The sequence below is a fragment of the Chiloscyllium plagiosum genome, chromosome 6 (assembly GCF_004010195.1).
Source record: "Chiloscyllium plagiosum isolate BGI_BamShark_2017 chromosome 6, ASM401019v2, whole genome shotgun sequence".
Classification (NCBI taxonomy): Eukaryota; Metazoa; Chordata; class Chondrichthyes; order Orectolobiformes; family Hemiscylliidae; genus Chiloscyllium; species Chiloscyllium plagiosum.
In genome coordinates this window covers 88,678,376-88,701,534 of record NC_057715.1, presented here as the reverse complement: position 1 = coordinate 88,701,534, position 23,159 = coordinate 88,678,376, and the positions used below count along the sequence as shown (strand labels likewise).

At 39.0% G+C, this 23,159-nt stretch overlaps 1 protein-coding gene across 1 annotated transcript in view; it reads right to left on the bottom strand.

The window, feature by feature from the left end:
- The window catches only part of nbeaa (neurobeachin a), an 849,844-nt gene that overhangs the window by 655,452 nt on the left and 171,233 nt on the right, over positions 1 to 23,159 (bottom strand). Inside the window, exons 14-16 of the mRNA XM_043692709.1 lie at positions 5,469 to 5,548; positions 5,123 to 5,185; positions 3,290 to 3,387 (exon numbers count right to left, since the gene is read on the bottom strand). Of these exons, the coding sequence (XP_043548644.1) occupies positions 3,290 to 3,387; positions 5,123 to 5,185; positions 5,469 to 5,548 (241 nt within the window). The remainder of the gene's footprint in view (positions 1 to 3,289; positions 3,388 to 5,122; positions 5,186 to 5,468; positions 5,549 to 23,159) is intronic.

Genomic DNA, 23,159 nt, shown 5'->3' with positions numbered 1-23,159 from the left:
AAAGGTAGTGGCATTGTAAGGCTTTTAAAAGCAAATTAGAGACAGATGCAATAAAAGTACAGTTGAAACTAATGGTGACTGCAATCTGCATATAGATTGGGTAAATCAAATCAGTAACAATACCACAGAGGAGGAATTCCTGGAGTATGTACAGGATTGCTTTCTGGATCAATAGGTTGAGGAACCAACTAGAAAACAGACCCCACCCCATGCTGGGTACTGTGCAATGACATAAGGAATAATTGTCAATTTAGCTATGTCACCACAAGATGACAAAGTTCTTCACCCAGATTGACAGTATGGCTGGTTCATAGACTAAGGTCCTAAACCTAAATAAAGGAAAGTATGATGATATGAGACATGAGCTGACTATGATAAACTGAAAAATATTATTTAAAAGGATGATGGTGATTAAGCAATGGTAACATTAAAAGAATTCAATGGAGGATCTGCAGCAATTGCACAAAATCAAAACGAGAAACGTGGCCAGGCCTTGAATAACGACGGAACTTAGGGAGAATCTTGAAACCAACAATATAGAATGGCCAAAAAAATGCAACAGACATGACAATTGGGAGCAATTTAGATTTCAGCAAGGGGAGAACAAAGGAATTGATAAAATAGGGGGAGAAGTGGAGTATAACAGAAAGCTTGCATTAAAACACAGATTAATTTTAAAAGCTCCTATCTGTGTGCAAAGCTAAAAATATTAGTGAAGACAAATGTAGGTCTTCTAAAGTCAGAAACAGAGGAAGTTAAAATGGGGAACAAAGAACGAGCAGACTAATTAAGTACACATATTCGTTCTAGCTTCACAAAGGAGATCACAAATAATGTCCTGGAAATGTTGGAACACAGGGTCCAGTTTATCATAGTCAGCTCATGTCTCATATCATCATACTTTCCTTTATTTAGGTTTAGGACCTTAGTCTATGAACCAGCCATACTGTCAATCTGGGTGAAGAACTTTGTCATCTTGTGGTGACATAGCTAAATTGACAATTATTCCTTATGTCATTGCACAGTACCCAGCATGGGGTGGGGTCTGTTTTCTAGTTGGTTCCTCAACCTATTGATCCAGAACACAGGGAGGAGGAAGTGAAGAAAATCGGCGTTCATAGGGAAAGAGTGTTGGGGAAATCAATGGGATTTTAGGCCAATAAATCTCCAGGGTCTGATAATCTACATCCCAGAGTACTTAATAAAGTGGCCCTCGAAATAGTGGATGCATTGGTGGTCACCTTTCAGGATTTGAGACACTCTGAAACAGTTCGTATGGATTGAAAATTAGCGAACGTAACCCCACATTTTTAAAATGAGGTAGAGAGAAAAAGGGAATTATAAATTGATTAGCTCGACATCAGCTAATCAGTGGGAAAAAAAGCTAGACTCCGTTATAAGTTTAATAGCAGAAAATAGTGACAGAATCAGTCAGCATGGATTTACAACAGGGAAATCATAGTTGACAAGGCCACTGGTTTTATTTGAGGATTTAACAAGTGGATAAGGGGGAACCAATGAATACTGTTTACTTGGACTTTCAGAAGGCTTTTAATAAGGTCTGACATGAGATTTGTATGGAAAATTAAAGCACATGAAATTGGGGGTACCATATTGACAAGGATACAGAACTAGTTTGCAGACAGAAAACAGTAGAATAAACTGATATTTTTCCAAATTGCTGGCAGTGGCTCAGGGGTAATGCATGAATCAATGATTGGACCCCACTTTTCATATTATCCAGTCACAATTTTAGACGTAGGAATGAAACATAAAATCTGCAAGTTTGAGAGAGAATGAATTGCGAGGATGATGCAGAGATGCTTCCGTGTGATTAGGACAAGTTGAGTTAGTGGGCAAATGATGGCAGATGAAATTGTGGACTGATGAAAGATTATCCACTTTTGTAGCAAAAACAGGAAGGCAAATCATCTAATTGGTCACTAATTTGGTAAGGGGGAGGTGCAACATGACATGGGTGTCCTTGTTTAGCAATGGCTAAAAGCATGCAGATACTGCAGGCCGTGAAGAAGGTAAAAGGTATGTTAGCCTTCATTGCGAGAGAATTCAAGTACAGGAACAGGGATATACCTGCTGCAATTTTCCAGGGCCTTGATGAGACCACAACTGGAGTTGTATGTGCAGCTTAGTCACTTTATCTGAGGATGGATGTTTGACTAAAAGGGAGTATGACAAAGATTTACCAGACTGATTCCTGACTTCTGAAGACAGATTTGATCAGTTAGAACTATATTCATTGAAATTCAGAAGACTTTGGGGCTCTCATAGAAACCTATCATATTATAACAGGATCAAACAGGGTAAATTCAGGAAGGATGTTCCATTTGACCAAGAAATCAAGAACCAGGAGGCCCAGTTTAAGGGTATGAAGCAAGACTATTTCAACGCTGAAAATGTGTTGCTGGAAAAGCGCAGCAGGTCAGGCAGCATCCAAGGAACAGGAGAATCGACGTTTTGGGCATAAGCCCTTCTTCAGGATGCCCAAAACGTCGATTCTCCTGTTCCTTGGATGCTGCCTGACCTGCTGCACTTTTCCAGCAACACATTTTCAGCTCTGATCTCCAGCATCTGCAGTCCTCACTTTCTCCTCGAAGACTATTTCAACGTAGAACAACTTTTTCCACCCAGAGAGTAGTGAGCCTGTGAAATTCTCAGCCACAAAAAAGTAGTTTAGGCCAAATTGTTGCGTTTTTTCAATGAGGAATTATCTATAGTTCTTAGGGCTAAAAGGATCAAAGGGTATGGGAGAAAGTAAGAACATGATGGATGATCAGTCATAATCATATTGAATGGCAGAGCAGGTCTGAAGTGCCAAATGGCCTCCTCCTCCTCCTACTTTCCATGTTATCCAGAAGTTGAGTGTATCACCATTACAGCAAAAAAGTGTTTCAAAATCTGACTTTTCTGTCAGCCACTCTCATTGTTAGAAACCTAAAAATTGGTGAAGAATATGCTGTCATTGCTCTGGTGTGGTGATTTAATGAATGAATTTTGTTGGTTGGAAAATAGAATCTCAACATGTCACAAATTTCAAAAACACTAGTGTTTTACAAGAATATCGCAAATGCATTTGAAATTGTCAATTTTGTACTCATGTTCAAATCAAAAAGCATGCTCAATTATTTTAATAGAAGGAAAATATTTCCATAAAAAATATTATTTTAATTTCCTCACAACGAAAGCCGAAAACAAAATGACCAAAAATATAAACTGCTGAACAAATTCCCTAGTTGGTTTATTCGCAGCTGTAGTATACTTATGTCCTCACCGTATCCCATTTCGTTGATCAAAAGCAGGTATCATGGATGCAGGGTGCTCTGACATCAGTGCAACCAACAGTTGCAAAACATCATGAATGTTTTCATCCTGTGTCATGGAATAGAGAGGCAGTCAAACAAAATAAAGCTCTCTTCATTCAGATATATTGCTAAAACTCAACTTCTCACAGGGCTCAAAATAGAGCAAGACAGACATACAGATAAATTCAATCCTGAAACACCACAACACCCTGTGGGGGAAGTAAAAAATGGAACAAACACTACTTGAAGATATCTGTACTTCTCTAAATCTCACCTCCTCTAATTTTGGCAGCTCAACCTTCAAATATCAAACCCTTGAGCTCTGAAATTCTCTTCAAGCACCTTTCCCTTCTTTAAGATATTATTTCAAATTCAAGCTTTTTATTTTCTGATCCAATATCTCCTTATGCAGATTGGTGTCATACTCGTCTTAAAATGTTTGTGTAGCTTCTAAAGTATTTTCTTACATTAAATGCACTACAAAATAGATGTTATTGAAAATGTAAATTGATATTATTATGCTTTATGGGTCAAACAGATTTTACAAAACAAAAAAAAAGTTGGTCTTACGTCCCTTTATAATTTTTTCTGCTTACTTTTTTCAGGGAACTGGTCAAACTTCCTGTACCTCTTAAAAAATGGGCATTTTCATCATTAAGCTTTAGCCCTTCCTCACCCACCATTCAGATGAATAAATTGTGATTAATTAATTGAGAACAAATTTTGTTTGACACTGGAAGTTCCCTGATTTGTATGGTTAGTACCCAAATTAATTCATTCAGATTTTAAAGTCATCTCAAATATTTTCAACATTAAAATGACTGAAGACAATAATACACATATTTGTTTACATACAGAAATAGTAATGTGATTAAGGAGAACAAAGCTGTTCACATCTGACTGATGTCTTGTACAGCTTTAGCAATACCTTTCATATTCCATTCCCTTTGAAATGAAGACCAACATTCTATTTGCCTTCTCTATTACCTGAACTTTAATGTGCACTTTTTCTAATAAATGCACAACACCCAAATCCCTCTGTGCTGCAGTTTTCAGCACTCTTCCCCCATATAATTATCAGTTCTTCTTTACTTCCAGTCAAGATGCATAACCACACACTTGCCCACATTATATTCCATCTATTGCCATGCTTTTGCTCACTCAATCTGAGTATTTTCCCCAATTAGCCTTCCCACTTATTCCTGTGTCATCAACAAACTAGGCAATTGTACACTCACTTCTGACATCCAAGTAATTCATATCTATTGTAATTAATTGTAGTACTAGCATGGATTCCTGTTGCAAACCTACAGGTTACAACTCTGAAAAAGCCTCCAAAATCTATCGTCAATTAATTAGCCAATCCTCTACTTGTCCAAATATGTTAGCCCAAATCAATGTACTATTTTATTTTAAGGAGCCTTAAGTGTGGCACCTCAGAACAATTTTTGGAAATCCAAATATGTTTCTGGGAATCTCCTTTATCTATCCTGCTTGTTAACTCAATGAACGCAATAAATTTATCAATCACGATTTCCCCTTCAAAAAGTCATGTTGACTCTGCTCAATTTTATTTTGCATTTGCAAATACTCTGATATTACATCTGCTATAATTGATGCTAGCATTTTTAAAATTAGATTTTGATAAGCAATTGGGTGAAAGTTTAGCAAGGATAAACAGGAATGCCAAGGATTCAGTTTACCCAGGATCTTATTAAATGGCAAAAACAGGCTCAAGGATCTGACTGGTACACTTCTATTCTTAATTTATTCGCTTGCATAACGATACATTTTGAACTCACCTCATGCATGGTTAACAGGTAATTAAGAATACTTTGAAGTTCATCTTCTTTGACACCACGATCCTATTCAAACAAACATAACTACAGTTGACAATTTATATTCAGACAATGAAATGCAAAACATAGTCAGATTGTAGATTAGATTAATTCTGTAATGGGAGACCAAGCAATTCACCAAACATGTTTTCAGCCTCTTTGTTAAGCCTTAATAGAATACAATCACAGCAAACATGCAATGAATTTTGTTTCATCACTGTAGTGATCTTCGTTCCTGATTTCTATAAGCTAACAAAGCTTAGTGAAAAGTGTACCTTTTTAACATGTTAGTATACACATCAGTTCTTACCTTCAAAATTAGTTGTTTCAAAAATAGCAGCATAAAAGCCCGCAGTGAAATAATTTCTTTCTGAGATGGACGAGGGCCATCTTGAAATAAGAAGAAAATTTTCTGTCACTCAGTTTAAAATTGTAGTGCAAAAACATGTCTTCCAAATCCAGTTCCTAGTCTTACACTCTTTGCACAAACACATTCAGCAAATTCCTGAGATGTACAAATGGATCAGAATCAAAATATTTACTTTGCTAAGAATTGTGCAAATTCAAACAAGTTCTAAAATACCTTGCACCCAATGAAAATAAACTTCAGAACAAAAAGACAATCAAATGTTTCTGAAATATAACAATGCGCAAGAAAAAAATTGATTATTAAAAAATCTAATTTGAATTACTAGTTATCCAATCCATTTTTGAAAAATTTAAAAAGTTAAAATGTTATAAAATATATTCACACAAGTTAAAAATTCTCAACTTTTATTGGACATATTGCAAATATGGAACATATTGGTAAAACGAGCTATCAATTTCACTTCAGTATGTCATGTAACAATCGCCATTTAATTAATATCCATATAGCTCTGGTTAACAGGCATAATATTCACCCTCCATTTTTCTCCATTGTAAGAAAAAGGTCATTTGTTAAATCCGACAATAATTATTCTCAATCATCTCGCACTCTTTCAAAAAAAAAAGCACTTACAAAAAGGATAAGACTGCTCTGAAATTGACACTTGGCTAAATTCCAGGTTACATTAATTTTATAATCAACACTATCCTTAATCCAATGTTATAAAACTGATGCATGTACTAAAATCCTTGAAATTCTGCATTTTACAGAATGTAACATTATTTACTTTGTTGAATCATCATCAATTTTTGTTTTTTTTGAGTAAATTCTCAAATTAGAATGCACACTGTTAGAAACAATTACATTTCAGTCAAGGTAACTGATACATTTAATAAATATATTTTACAAATTGTGTGAGGGACTGTTAACACAAAGAAAACTGAACATTCGGCAATGAATCAATAGAACTATGCCGCAAGAATTTCTTTCCCCAGCCAATACAATCTTATTGTATATGTGGAAATTAAACAAATTAACATTAGACTATAATGTAAAAAGCAATGCAAAATGTATTTTAATTTCTCTTCAATGTTTCCATGGACTCCCCAAGATGCAAATTGCAAGGAGGTTCTTCCATTGAAGTTTGTGTAAGTGACCCTCCAATTTGCTTTAAAACGTCACAACTCTGAATCCAAAGCTCAAGCTCGAGTTCATGAAGGAAAATTCTTTATAGAAATCTCAGCTGGTGCAGGAATTGAATCTACGCTACTGATGGCACATTGCATCACAAAACAGTTGTATAATTAAATGAGATAAACCAACTCCCATGGAACGAAGAGAGGGCATTATATCTTTCAATTGTATAGTGTTTGAGAACAAATTCATGTTTAGAGTGCCTGGAATGAACTGGGTAAAATTTTACCTGGAGTATCTCAATACTAAGAATGAGAACAAGGCTAAAGAATTTGAATTCACCAGTTTCAGATTTGGGAATGGTTATTCTTCCAAGATTTTAGTGCGTAATCATTCCTTGGAAAATAGACGTAACTATTTTATAGACAAAAATGCAGAACCCAGTAAAATACTGTTATTAAAGACACTGATTGTGGATATGGAAAACAACAAAACTATTACATTTGCAAAATCCATGAACTTGGAATTTACAATGAGGATACTAATTTGTTCATTTATTAGACTATAAAAAAAAATCAAGTGGTGTTATTGACAAAGGACAAAAACGTACATCATTTCCAACATTTACATTAAAATGAAATGGTCTTTTAACAGATTTTTAAAAAATTACAAGTTTGCATGAATAAGGAATACAATAAATTTATAGAAAAGATGAGTGATGAATGTGAGATCTTAAGCATGGAAGATCACTGAAATAGGCATTCAATAAGTTAGTAGCTATGGATTAAAAATTGTGTCAAGAAACAAACATTTCCATTTTGCATTTTGTAGATTTGCCAAACAAATTCAGTCAGTTAATAATAATACATAATAAAGAGAAGAAAACAATTATGGCAAGGTGATGGAAAGTGAATAGAGGTTACACTTTGTAAAATTTTGCTCAAATAATTGGGGCAATTACAATTGATCAACCGAGAGGTCTGTGCAAATATGAATGCAACAGCAGAAAGTACTATTAGCCACAAAGTATGTGCAAGTATAAAATGCTTCATGAAATGTTGGAAGATCAATAAAACAATGAATTATCAGTTCAGCACAGAAAGAGACCCTTCGGTCCAACTCGTCTTTGCCAACCAGATATCCCAAACTAATCTAGTCCCATCTTCCAGCACCCGGCCCATATCCCTCCAAACCCTTCCTATTCATTTACCCATCCAGTTGACTTTTAAATGTTGCAACTGTACCAGCTTCCACCACTTCCTCTGGCAGCTCATTCCACACATGCGCCATCCTCTGCGTGAAAAAGTTGCCTCTTAGGTCTCTTTTATATCTTTCCCCTTTCACCCTCAACCTATCCCCTCCAGTTCTGGATTCCCCCATCCCAGGGAAAAGACTTTGTCTATTTACCCTACCCTTGCCCCTCATGATTTTATAAACCTCTTATGAGGTCACATCTCAGCCTCGGACGCTCCAGGGAAAACAGCCCTAGCCTATTCAACCTCTCCTTATAGCTCAAATTCTTCAATCCTGGCAACATCCTTGTAAATCTTTCCTGAACCCTTTCAAGTTTCACAACATCCTTCCAATAGGAAGGAGACCAGAATTGCATGCAATATTCCAACTGTGGCCTAATCAATGTCCTGCACAGCCGCAACATGACCTCCCAACACCTGCACTCAATACTCTGTCCAACAAAGGAAAGCATTCCAAACACCTTCTTCACTATCCTATCTACCTGTGATTCTACCTTCAAGGAGCGAGAAACCTGCACTCCAAGGTCTCTTTGTTCAGTAACACTTTCTAAGACCTTATCATTAAGTCCTGGTAAGATTTTGTTTTCCAAAACGCAGCACCTCACATTTACCTAAATTAAACTCCATCTGGCCCATCTCATCAAGATCCTGTTGTAATCTAAGGTGACCTTCAGTGCAAATGAGTGGTATTTATAGACTATATCAGTTCATTTCAGGTAATAAACTTCAAATTCCATCAGTAATAAGTGATCAGTGACAGATACTGAAGGAACGGCAATTAGCACTTTTTTAAAAACATTTCAATGCATTGCACCAGGCAGATAGGCTTTAATCAAATCCAGCATTTCAAGAAAGAATTTGGTGAACCTTAAAACATAAGGCCATTGAAAATTGGTTTCCATCAAGGAGACATCATTTATTTCTAAAAATAGTGTCTTAAAGCGTGGAGGCACCTAGGAAAGATTATTGGTTAAAATAAAATTGTACAGCATGAACACTAAGCTGTCCGGGTACACTCTTCGGGGTTGCTTGATAAGGATTACAGGGTGAAAGTGAGTTCTGCAGATGCTGGAGATTAGAGTCGAGAGTGTGGTGCTGGAAAAGCACACCAGATCAGGCACATCAGAGGAGCAGGAGAGTCGACTTTTTGGGCAAAAACCCTTCATCAGGAATGCCCTAACCTTCCTGTTGAAGGGTTTTTGCACAAAAGGTGGACTCTCCTGCTGCTCAGATGCTGCCTGACCTGCTATTCTTTTCCAGCACCACACTCTCGACTGATAAAGATTACAATTGACTCACTCCAAAGTTGTTATAGAAAGTAACAAGGATCCAGGCATTTCTCATTATCATATCGCATTATGAGTTCAGACGTTTTTTAAAAATTTACTCGTGGCAAACAGCCTGGACAGCATTTATAGCCCTTATCTGCCCTTAAAGTGGTAGTGAAGAATTATCTTCTCGAATCGCTACCCTCCACAAGCTGCAGGTTAACCCACATTGCCCTTAGAGAAGGGCAAAGTTAAAAATCACACAACACCAGGTTATAGTCCAACAGGTTTATGTGGGAGCACTAGCTTTCGGAGCACTGCTCCTTCATCAGGTGATTGTGCAGAATAAGATTGTAAAACACAATTTATAGCAAAAGTTTACAGTGTGATGTAACTGAAATTATATATTGAAAAAGACCTGGATTCTTTGTTAAGTCTCTCATCTTTTAAAATGACCATGTTGGTTTCAATTCTTTGATATGTAAACTGCAAAACTTTTGTTTTTTGAAAAGTTACATTCTCAAGTGAAATTTAACAATTGGTGTCATGTCGGCCCAGATAAGGTATTGAAGGTGTCAGCTTCCTGTGCCAAATAGTAAGACGGATTCTAATCTAAAAAACTTATTTACAGAATCTTACATGGATTCATGCAGTTTTTGAGCAAAGTAAAATGTAATTCTGCAAGTACAAATTCACCCCACAAACATGTGTGCATGTGGGTGTTGGGGGGGTTTATGATTCTCTCAGAGGGTGTGTGTGAGTGCGAGTGTAAAGGGGTGGGTGTCTGTGCAATGGGATCACCTGTAGTGTGACACGAACATAAGGTTCCAGTTGAGGCTGTCTCCATGGGTACTGAACTTGGCTATCAGCCTCTGCTCAGCCACTTTGCTTTGTTGCCTGTCCTGAAGTTCACCTTGGAGGATGGTCACCTGAATGTCAGAGGTCAGATGCCCCGGACTGCTGAAGTGCTCTCCAATTGGGAGGGAACACTCTCGTCTGTTGATTGTTCTGCGGTGTCCATTCATCCGTTGCTGTAGCCTGTGTTTGGTCTCGCCAATGTACCATGCCTCAAGGCATCCTTGCCTGCAGTGTATGAGACAGACAACGTTGGCTGAGTTGCACAAGTACCTGCCACGTACATGGTGAGAGGTGTCCCCACACGTAATGGTGGTATCTGTGTCGACATTCTGACATGACTTGCAGCGTCTACCATGATAAGGTTGTATAAATTACAATCTTATTCCCCACAATCACCTGATGAAGGAGCAGCACTCTGAAAGCTAGTGGTTCCAAATAAACATGTTGGACTATCACCTGGTGTTGTGTGATTTTTAACTTTGTACACCCCTGTCCAACATCGGCGTCTCTAAATCATGACATAGGGAGGGAATCCGGGATTTTGACCCGTCATCACTGAAGGGACAGCAATATGTTTCCGACTCAAGACAGTGAATGGATTTGAGGGGAACTTGCATGAATTCCCATGCATCTGCTGCTCTTGTCCTTCTAGATGGTCACAGTTGTAGGTTTGGGAACTGCTGGATCTTTGGTGAATTCCTGCAGTGCACCTTAAGAGAGAGTATGCACTGCTGCGATGGCATATTGGTGACGGAGGGACTGGATGCTTGTGAATGCGGTGCCTATCAGGCTGGTTGCTTTGTTCTGTATAGTGTCAAGTTTCTTCAGTTTTGGTGGAGCTACCCTCATCCAGGCAAGTGGGAAGTTTTCCATCACACTCCTGACTCCTGTCTTGCTGGAGAGGGTATGGGGTGTCAGATGGTGAATCATTCAACACAGTAGTCTAAGCCTTAAACTTGCTCTTGCTGCCATTGCGTTTAAGTGACAAGTCCAGTTGAGTTACTGGCTTCTGGTAACCCCAAGGACGTTGATCGAGGGGGATTCAGTGATGGTAACACCATTGAAAATCAAGTGGTAGTGATTAGATTGTCTCCTATTGGAGATAGTCACTGCCTGGCACTTGTGTGGTGCAAATATTACTTGCCGTTTGTCAGCCCAAGCCTGGATATTGTCCGGATCTTGTTGCAGTTGAACATGGACTGCTTCAATGTTTGAGGTGAATGTTGAACATTGTACAATCATCAGCAAACATCCCCACTTTTGCCTTATGATGGAGAGAAGGTCATTGATAAAGCAGCTGAAGATGGTTGGGCTGGGATACTACCCTGAGGAACTCCTGGAAAGTTGTCCTGGAGCTGAGATGTCTGACTTCGAACAATCACAACCATCTTCCTATGTGCCAGGTGTAACTCAAACCAGTGGAGGGCTTTCCTCCTGATATCCAATTATTTCAATTTTGTTAGGGATCCTGGATGACACACAGTCAAATGTCACCTTGATGTCAAGAGCTATCACTCTTGCCTCACCTCTGGATTTCAGCTCTTTCGTCCATGTTTGAACCAGGCTGTAATGAGGTCAGGAGCTGAGTGCCATGTTAGAACCCAAACACAGTATCACTGAGCAGGTTATTGTTGAGCAAATGTTGCTTGGTACTGCTATTGATAACACCTTCCATCACTGTACTGACGATCGAGAGTAGACCAAAGGGGCAGTAACTGGCCAGGCTGCATTTGTCCTGCTTTGCATGTATAGGCTATACCTGGGCGTTTTGCCACATTGTCAGGTAGATGTCAGTATTGTCAATGTACTGGAAAATCTTGGCCGGGGAGCAACAGGTTCAGAAGCATAAGTCTTCAGTATACTGTCAGTGCCCATGTCTTTCTACTGCTGCCTTTTCCAGTATTTTGGTCAATGCTGGGTGGTCTGTCCAGTTTCATTTCTTTGTTCAGACGTCATAGTGATTGATACAACTAAGTGGCTTGCTACATCATACTGTCAGTGCCCATAGCTTTTGCAGCTTCCAGCGCCTCCAACGACTTACAGACTGATATCTGTAATGCTGGGGATTACTGGAAAAAACTCAGATGGATCACCAACTTTGTACTTCTGGCAGATTGTTGCAAATTGTTCAGCCTTATTTTGCACGTGTTGAGCTTTGGAGGAGTTATTTGTGGAGTCTCCTCCTCCAATTAGTTATTTGTCTACCACCATTCAAAATTGGATATGGCAGGACTGCAGAGCTTATATATGATCCATTGGTTACGGGATCGCTTAGCTCTGTCTATCAGTTGCTACTTATGCATGCTAAAGGCATGCATGCAGCCCTGTTTGGTAGCTTCACCAGGTTGACACCTCATTTTTAGGTATGCCTGGTGCTGCTCTTGGCATGCCCTCCTGCATTCTCCATTGAGCCAGGGTTGATCCCTTGGCTTGGTGCTAATGGCTGATTGGGAGTTATGCCAGGCCATGAGGTTGCAGATTATGCTCGAGTATAGCTCTGTTGCTGTTGATAGCCAAGAGTGCCTCCAGTCTTGAGTTCCTAGAGGTGTTCAAACTCTGTCTAATATGATGACAGATATGCTCAGTGTGAAGGTGGAACTTAGTCTCCACAAGGACTATGTGTAGTCATTCTTTCCGATACCATCAAGGTCAGATGCATCTGATTAGTAAAAGGATATGGTCAAACATTTTTCCCCTGTTTTTGGTTCCCTCACCAACTGCCGCAGACCCAATCTAGCAGCTATGTCCTTGAGGACCTGATCAGCTCAATCATTAGTGCTGTTGCCAAGCCAATCTCTATTGTAGACATTGAAATTCCCCATTCACACTACATTTGTGTCAATGCCACCTTTAGTACTTCCTCCAAGTGTTCTTCAACATGAAGGAGTACGGATTCAACCACCAAGGGAGGACAGTACATTGGAAGGAGGAGGTTTCCTTGCCCATAAACTGAAATAATGAGACTTCGAAGTCCGGAGTCAATGTTGCAGATTCCAAGGGGAACACCCTCCCAATTGTGTAACACTGTGCTGTCACCTCTGTTAAGTCTGTCCTGCCTGTGGGAAAGACATATCCAGGGACATTGTCTGTAAGGTACAACTCCATGAATATGACTATATCAGGCTATTGCTTGACTAGCCTGTGAGACAGCTTTCCCAATTTTGGCACCAACTCACAGATGTGAAGGAAGGTGTTACAGGGTCAACAGGCCTGTTTCTACTGCTGCCTTTTCCAGTGTTTTCGTCAATGCTGGGTGGTCTGTCCGGTTTCATTTCTTTGTTCAGACTTCATAATGATTGATACAACTAAGTGGCTTGCTACATCATATCAGTTAGTAATTGTCAGTCAACCACAGTATTGTGGGTGTGGAGTCACATGTAATCCATACAAGGTGAGGATGGCAGATTTCCTTCCCTGAAGGACATGAATGAGCCAGATGGGTTTTTCCAACACTCAGTAATGGTTTCACAGTCAACAATAGATTCCTAATTTCAGATTTCTTTTTTTATCGAATTCAAACTATACCATTTGTTGTGCTGGGATTCAAAGCTGGGTCCCCGGAACATTAGCCAGTTTCTGGATTAATAGACTAGTGATAATACCACTGGTCCATCGCCTCCTGTTGTCTCTCTGCCACTATTGAAAGTTTGCTAGATAAAGAACAGCTCACTTCTAGGTCAAAGTAAGGCCATCCATCCCAAAAGACAAATACAAAAAATGGAAACTAAAATCAAATAGTTACCAGAAGGAAGTAGTAGTCAATGAAAAAAAAATGTGACTATAAGTAGAGCAGGGAAGGCCATTGGTTAAATGTACAGAATGAGGGGACAAAAAGGTCAGTCCCATGGATTGGAAGCATGAAATACAAAAATGGATAGCAGGAAACTAATGTAAGTTCTGTAAGTAACAGTCTTGAAAGAGACAGAATGAGTAACAAGGAATATAGGACATATCAAGAATGACAGCAGGAGCTCAAGCCTACGTGATTAGGAAGGCTTAGATTATGAATAAATTAGAAAGCTGGAGACAGAATTTGTTCAAAGAGGTGTCAAATGGGGGACAACCAGCCCTATCAAGGAAGTGGTGATGCATGGAAAAGATGCCTCCTGATTGGTTTACAAGGATAAATCCAGGCTGGTGGCATCAGGTTCAAAAAAACACAAGAGACCAGGACATGTATACATTCACCTATGGCAGGAAAAGCAATTTGGAGTATTTTCTTGTTACTGTTAGCAACAAATATAATGGCAATGTAGATAATTGCCATTAAAGTACCATTTCTAGAGGGATACCAGTTCAAAAGAGAAGCATTTCTTTGCCCTTCAGAAGACGTGCGAAACCAAGTGAGAAAGTTAGATACATACACATACAGTAAAAATAAGGCCTCTCAAGTTTGGTGTTTGTTGGGCTGTCTTCAGTTGAAGCAAATCCTGCCATGTTTTACTTGCATGGAGGACAGATTTCAAGCATTTTATGATGTGTTTCGATGATTTTTTGTGGAAAAGAACAGTGAATTTGAAATCGTTATTTAAATAAATTTTAAAACAGCATTCAAAATTAGAAGACTGATTTATGGGGCATGAGCTACGTTGCATTGGAAACCAGACAGAAATATATGAAATATCACTTTATACAAGAATATATAATAATTAAAAGGATTTCTTCAAAACAGCGATATAGATGTACAACACGGAAACATACCCTTTGGTCCAACTCATCGATGCCGACCAGATATGCTAAATAAATACAGTCCAAGTGAGTTTTGAGAAGATTTTCAGCTCAGGTTGAGGTTTTGGATGTAGGTTGGCTCACTGAGCTGGAAGGTTCACGTCCAGACGTTTTGTTACCCAACTAGGTAACATCTTCAGTGGGCCTCAGGTGAAGCAATGCTGAAAATTCCTGCTTTCTATTTATATGTTTTGGTTAGTGATGTCATTTCCTCTGGTGAAGTCACTTCCTGGTCCTTTTCTCAGGGGGTGGTAAATGGGGTCTAACTCGATGTGTTTGTTGATAGAATTCCAGTTGGAATGCCATGCTTCAAAGACTAGTCCAAACACTACATTGGACAAACATGCAGAAAACTAGCCACCAGGATACATAAACATCAACTAGCCACAAAATGACATGTATCCTTAGTATCACCAGTATCCTTACATACAGGTAAGGACACACTTCGACTGGAACAGTGGGCGGCACGGTGGCACAGTGGTTAGCACTGCTGCCTCGCAGCGCCAGAGACCCGGGTTCAATTCCCGACTCAGGCGACTGACTGTGTGGAGTTTGCACGTTCTCCCCGTGTCTGCGTGGGTTTCCTCCGGGTGCTCCGGTTTCCTCCCACAGTCCAAAGATGTGCAGGTTAGGTGAATTGGCCATACTAAATTGTCCGTAGTGTTAGGTAAGGGGTAAATGTAGGGGTATGGGTGGGTTTCGCTTCGGTGGGTCGGTGTGGACTTGTTGGGCCGAAGGGCCTGTTTCCACACTGTAATCTAATCTAATCTAATCTAATCTAACACATCCATCTTAGGACAAGCCAAAAAAAGACATGCATGAGAATTCCTAGAAGCATGGCATTCCAACCGGAACTCTATCAACAAACACATTGAGTTAGACCCCATCTACCACCCCCTGAGAAAAAGGAATTGGAAATGACTTCATCACAGGAAATAACATCACCAACCCAAAGAAACCCAAACATAAGTAGAAAGCAGGAATTTTCAACATTGCTTCGCCTGAGGCCCACTGAGGATGTAACCTAGTAGGGTAACGAAGCATCTGGAAATGAACTTTACAGCTCAGCGAGCAAGCCTACATCCAAATCTAGTCCTATTTGCCATCACTTAGCCCATATCCCTCTAAACCCTTCCTATTCATATACCTATCCAGACGTCTTGTAATTGCACCAGCCTCCACCACTTGCTCTGCATGAAAAAGTTGCCCCTTAGGTCTCTTAAATTTTTCCCCCCCTCTCACCTTAAACCTATGCCCTCTAGATCTGGACTCCTCACCCTAGGGAAAAGACCATAATTATTCACCACATCCATGTCTCTCATGATTATATAAACCTTCATAAAGGTTACCCCTCACTCTCCAACACTCCAGGGAAAATAGCCCAGACTATTCAGCCTCTCTTTAATGCTCAAACTCTCCAATCCTGGCAACATTCTTGTAAACCTTTTCTGACCTTTTCAAGTTTCACAACATTCTTCCTATAGCAGGAGACCAGAACTGCACGCAGTATTCCAAAAATGACCTAACCCCGATGTCCTAGGGTTTCATGAAAAGACACAGTGCTTTTTAAAACTGAAATGGAGAACTGCAAAGTCTATTCAAACTGTTGAATTAGAGTGCCTACTAAAAATGGCACCTGGCCTCTTTAAAGGACTTACAATTGAGTACAACTATGGAAAATCCCAAGGTAGAAGATATAATTTGAACAAACAAAACATTGAAAAAAATTAAAAATGAGGCAATGCTGTTTTGAAATTTCCATAATTGGGAGATACTACAAACATGGGACTTATCGTTTTCGTGATGCTTCTTATGTGAGGGGTTCAAATGCAGCTGGGTTCATAATTTTTCTTTAGTGAGAGGAAAGTAAATGTTGCTTTTTAGCTGGCGAGCTAAGAACAGTAGCAAAATTTACCAAACATAAATGCTCACTTAGAGTCATAGAGATGTCCAGCACAAAAACAGACCCTTCGATCCAACTCATCCATGCCAACCAGATATCCGAAACTAATCTAGTCCCATTTGCCAGCACTTGGCCCATATCCCTCTTAGTCCTTATTCATGTATCCATCCAGATGCCTTTTAAAATGTTGTAATTGTACCAGTCTCCACCACTTCCTCTGGCAGCTCATTCCATACATACACCACCCTCAGCGTGAAAAAGTTGCCCCTTTTAAATCTTTCCCCCCTCACCCTAAACCCATGCCCTCTCGTGCTTGACTCCCCTTGAGGGGGCTATGGAATGATGTCTCACTCAGCATAAATTTCAAAACGAGCTCTAAAGGGATCTTTTAGCAATATCCATTGGGGGCTACATTGAAATGAAGTCACATTGGGATAACATGCAACTAGCTAAATGTGCGATTGGAAAATGTTGGGGAATAGAAAAATATCCAGATTGAAACTGGTGAAAAACAATAGACAGCTAGCTGATTATAAAAAAAAACAAAGCAAACTCAACATAACTATGAGAAATACTAGAAAAAGGATATCTGGAAAGTCATTTTACACAAAAAAGGAATATGATACATTATCATTTTGTGCAACTTTTCTTTTTATTATTATTGTCTATATATAATGTATTTTAAAAAGGAAAAAAAGGGGAATCCATTATTATCCAGAGGGATCTCATAGGGATGTCTGATGTTAAATGGAACTAAGGAATAGGTGATGATTATATGTTCATTGAAGGTAACTGGGTGAGATATTGACTGGGTGTATACACAGGGAACAAGTAATGCTGGAATGGCAAGAGGTGGTGAGTGTGTTGGAGTAAAACAGACCAGAAAAGCACAGGCCAGGACTCTGTCTAATCAACATTTGACCTCTAGTGTTTAATAGATTTGACAGGGCTGATGCTGATAGATATTATGCCAAGTGACAGATTAGAACTAAGGAATATCGTTTAAAAAAATAAGTGGGTCTCTTTTAAGATGGATATGAGGAGCATTTTCTTTCACTCAGTCTATGGAATACTCTTGCCCAGTGTGCTGGAGGCCACGTCATAGAATATTTTTAAGGCACAGATAGATAAATTCTTAACAAAGAAGGGAATTCAAGGGTGTGTGTGTAAGCAGAGAAGTGGTACCAAGGCCACAATCAGCCTTGAACTTATTGACAAGCAGAGTAGACCTAAAGGTGTAAGAGTCTATCCCAATTCCTAACTCCATGTATTTTATGTTTGCATTTTAGCAAGGGCTTCAATATCATCTTGACCATACCATGATTTTCAGACCAAACTAAATTCCGTACTTCCATAATAAATTAAAGGCCCAATTACTAAAAAGACATTAGTCAAAAAGACAGCTCAATGGAATATATTTTAAATACACCAGAGTTCTACCTTATAATACTGCAGAGCATTCTGCATTATTTCATATGGCTCACCTGAGCATAAAATTAGTATCCCATACTATTCATTTCAATCCTACCTAGTTTCAACTTTAAAGAATTTTTACAAAGAATATACATCACTTGCTTGAATAAGTATAGCTCCAATACCACAAAGTTTAATGCAATCCAGAGCAAAGCAATGCACTTGATTTACCATCTTCAATATCCACTTGCTCCATCTTGAGCTTATGATTTCAAATAACCCTGTTGGACTGTAACCTGGTGTCATGTGACTTCTGACCTTGTCCACTCCAGTTCAAAACTGGCACCCCATATCATCTCTGACATACAATGGCAGTAGCTCATGCAGGTTCCTTTGACAACATCTTGCAAAAGACCTCTATCACCTCAAAGGACAATAGTAGGTGCATCTGAACATCATGCTACAACGCCCCCGCAAGCCACATACTACTCTGGCATGGTGCAATATTGCCATTCATCACTGCCACTGGGCCAAAATCCCAGGGCTCTGTTCTAACAGCACTGTGGATGCATCAACACCAGATAGACTACAGTGGTTCAGAAAACAGATCAATACTACCTTCTGAAAGACATTTTGGGGTAGGCAACAAATGCTGATCGAGCCAGCAATATCTAAAATATGTGAATAAACAAAAATGGACATTTGCTCCTACTAGTCTTTGCCAGTTTTTAGGCTCTACTCTAGCCTCCTCCCATCTTCAATCATTTAATTCCATCAGCATAGTCCCTTATTCACTTCTCTCTCAAATTTGTATTTGGACTCCAATTAAAACACACCTTTCCAATTTGTCTCAAATACTTCCTGTTGTAAGTGTTCTACACTGTTTTGATAAAAAAATTGCTTCTGAATTTCCGATTTGATTTTGCGGTGATCACCTTTTGAGGGTTTCTAATTTGATTCCTCTGCAGAAGTGGAAATACATGTACTGCCTACTCTTAATAAAACATCCCATAATTTTAAAGACCATTATTTGGTCATTCCTCAAGCTTTCTACTTTCAACAGAAAAGAAATCCAATCCTGATCTCCTACTTCAGATTTTGTTAATGGTGACCTACTTGAAAAGAACTATACTTTTAAAATACCTTGTTGAGACCAGCACTGATTTCAAAAAAATTTGGGGAGTGGAAATGTCAAACATGATGAAAATGATTAGATGGTATATAAGTATTTTGAATGTTAAAAAAAATTAACACACTTGTGGAATAGTTCGCTAGAATTAACTGACAGCAATTATTAGAAATCAGGTGTAGCCTAGTTTTAAGTTAAGTGCACATCATGAGGAACTCATGAAGTATTACATAAAGCATGGAGGTTTTACAATTTTACTTTGTTTATTTTACAAGCTATACCACAACCTGTAGTACATTTGCCCCCAGGGGTAAAAAAACACTCAAAATCTTTAAGTACACTGTATATGCTGGTCAAACAAATGTTTTAAAAAGTATAAATCTGATCTTGCAACATATTTTTCTTCCTCAGATTTTGCTTAAAGGTATTGCAATTCCTAAATCAAATTGAAGGAAAAAAACCCCACATCAATGAAATCATTTGAAGAACAATAACAGAGGAAGGAAGCAATGGATATGTCATGCAGTACCTCAAGTCTCTGCCAATATAAGAAACTATTCTAAGTTTTGATATGTGCAACCACACAATGGATCTCGACGATGTACATCTGAAAAGAGACAAATGTACTCTACTTGGTTATCTCACCTTGGGAGTCATGAGATGCACAATGCATATTTGCATAATGCTCATCACAACAAGCATCAAACATGAAGGGAAATTTCTGATGTCAGTAACCAACTGCAAGTATCACAACATTATCAAACTATTTTAACTCTGCAATCAAATTCAGCAGCTTCATCAATGTCATCCCATCTGTCATAGGTCAGAAGTGAGATGTTCAAGTAACATTTACACACAGGGCAGGTCATCTGCAACATGAAAGATTCTTACCATTTCCCAACATTCAATGGCCTCACCATCGTCTAATTCTCCAAATATCCACATCCTATCATTGACTAGAAACTGCCATCAACCATATGAATATTGTGATTCCATGACCAGGTCAGAAATTAGGAATTCTGCAGAAACTAACTCACCTTACTCCCCAAAACCTTTCACCATTAACATAGCCCAAATCATGACTATCTCCACTTGCCTAGATACATGCAGCTTCAAAGCATTAAAGAAGCTGGACACAATGCAGGTCAAAGTAGCCCAACTGAGTGAAATTCCATCTACCACTTCACAATTCATGCCATTTACTACTGATGTTCAGTGACGGAAGTACTTACCCTGCACAGCACGCTGCATCAAACCACAAAAGTTCCTCGACAGCAACTTCCAAACCTACAAATATAGCCAGAAAGGCAACAGTAGGAGATGCAAGTGATCACCACAACCTACAAGTTCCCCTCTCAGCCACATACCATCCTGACTTGGAAGTATATTACTCCCCCTTCAATGGCAATTAGGAATAGGTGGACACCTACACCCTATGAAAGAAAAACAAAACCCTCACTAACCCTACATTCCAGTGCACATCCTCCATCATTTATGAATGATTCTTTAATCTGCATTGTCCTACATTGTTTCATCCACATGACTATCTGGCTGGAATAGAACTGAACATTAGACTGAAATGAAAAATGTGAAATATTTGGACCCCTTTTTCCCAATACAACACATGGCAACATCAACACCAACATATTCCAAGCCACTCAATCTGGTGTGCCAGGGATTTTTTTTTACATTAGATTACATTACAGTGTGGAAACAGGCCCTTCGGCCCAACAAGTCCACACCGACCCGCCGAAGCGAAACCCACCCATACCCCTACATTTACCCCTTACCTAACACTACGGGCAATTTAGCATGGCCAATTCACCTGACCCTGCACATCTTTGGACTGTGGGAGGAAACCGGAGCACCCGGAGGAAACCCACGCAGACACGGGGAGAACGTGCAAACTGAGGCGGGAATTGAACCCGGGTCTCAGGCGCTGTGAGGCAGCAGTGCTAACCACTGTGCCACCGTGCCGCCCACAACAAACCAAGGACAGGAGATTTCCTTAACTATAGGTCATTAGTGACCCAGTTGAGTTTATGACAACATTATAGCCCCTTTCAGTAAGCCCAGCTTCTTTATTTTCAGATTCTTATCCAAATTTAACAATCAAAACTGATGGAGATCATCATCATCAGCTTTGAGTTGCTTCCAAAAACTGTGTGCATGTAAATTTATTATACATGTAATCACAATAACCAATCACAAAAAGTACTGAATTTTTTTTTGTAAACGAGGAAACCCGTTTTAAAGTATTCATATTCAATGGCAGTACTTCCTCCAATTGATCCACTGTGATTACTACCGCTGTTAAAAGACTTGTCATGCAACAGTAGATCCAAAATTACCACTGCAGTTTTGGATTTAAAATTAAGGCACATTTAGGTATGAAGAAAAGCACCAGCGAGTAATACAGCTTTACACAAACATTTTTCTTCACATCAGAAACCAACATTCTAAAAAAGAACGCAATCTAGCCTTTGAGCTCCGAGATACATTTTTACTAAGGTCTCAACATTGCACCTAGAAAACTGCCAGTACTCAGTACTTAGAGCAGATATTCAAAAAAAAAGAAATATTTTTCACTGCTAATTTTCAAAAGTTGTTCTCCAAATATAGTCTTTAATTACTACAGCAAAAATAATATATCATTATGTCACCACTGACATAATTTGAATGTTATAAAGTTGATGCATTTGTCTGGTGAATCTGGTCATTTCAAGATGAATTCTTAAATATGGAATAATCTAAATATTGCTAACAAGCAAAACATACCATCAAAGCTTCTCCCAAAATGCATTACCTCACATTTCTCAACTAGTTGAGAATAATGTAGAGAAATTGATGTCAAGGAAATTACAGAGAAACAATTAAATATCTAATTACGGAGAAGTTTAACTCTTGCCCTTAATGAAGGCAAAAACAAGAATTTGCAATAAATCACAACAATCTATACCACAAGAGGAAAGGGTGCTGATTGATTGGCAAGTCAATTTGTGACTTGCCCAGGCATTGGCATTAAAAAAAACAATAAGGAACTACAGCCTTCAAAAGCTTTCAGGCAAATGAGAGAAAAAAAAATGCAAGGTTTGAACACATTTCTTTTCCTTACAAAGAATAAATCCTTACATATGAATATTTTCCACTTCTAATAAGCATAAATAGCTACAGCACAAATTATGCATTCATAAAGCTTCAACAAAATGTCTCTTTACAGCAATTTTCAACTTCTGTTCGATCAAATGATTGAACACAATTAAGATGGTTTCATCTTTCCTCATGTTATAATGAAGTCCAAGTGGACAGCACTTCCTTCCAAGCTAAGAGCAGCAAGGAGGGGACATGAAAAGTCCTTAGTTGGTAGGATTAGGGAAAACCCTAAGGCTTTCTATAGGTATATCAGGAATAAAAGAATGACTAGGGTAGGAATAGGTCCAGTCAAGGATAGTAGTGGGAAGTTGCGTGTGAAGGCTGAAGAGATTGGACAGACACTGAATGAATACTTTTCGTCAGTATTCACTCAGGAACAGGACATTGTTGCCGATGTGAATATTGAGTCACAATTAATTAGAATGGACGGCTTTGAGGTATGTAGGGAAGAGGTGTTGGAAATTCAGGAAAGGGTGAAAATAGATAAGTCCCCTGGGCCTGATAGCATTTATCCTAGGATTCTCTGGGAAGCAAAGGAGGAGATTGCAGCGCCATTGGCCTTGATTTTTATGTCCTCGTTGTCTACAGGAATAGTGCCAGTAGACTGGAGGATAGCAAATGTGGTTCCCTTGTTCAAGAAGGGGAGTAGGGATAGGCCGGTGAGTCTCACTTCTGTTGTGGGCAAAGTCTTAGAGAGAATTGTAAGGGATAGGATTTATGAACACCTGGATAGGAATAATGTGATCAAGGATAGTCAGCATGGTTTTCAGAAGGGCAGGTCGTGCCTCACAAAAC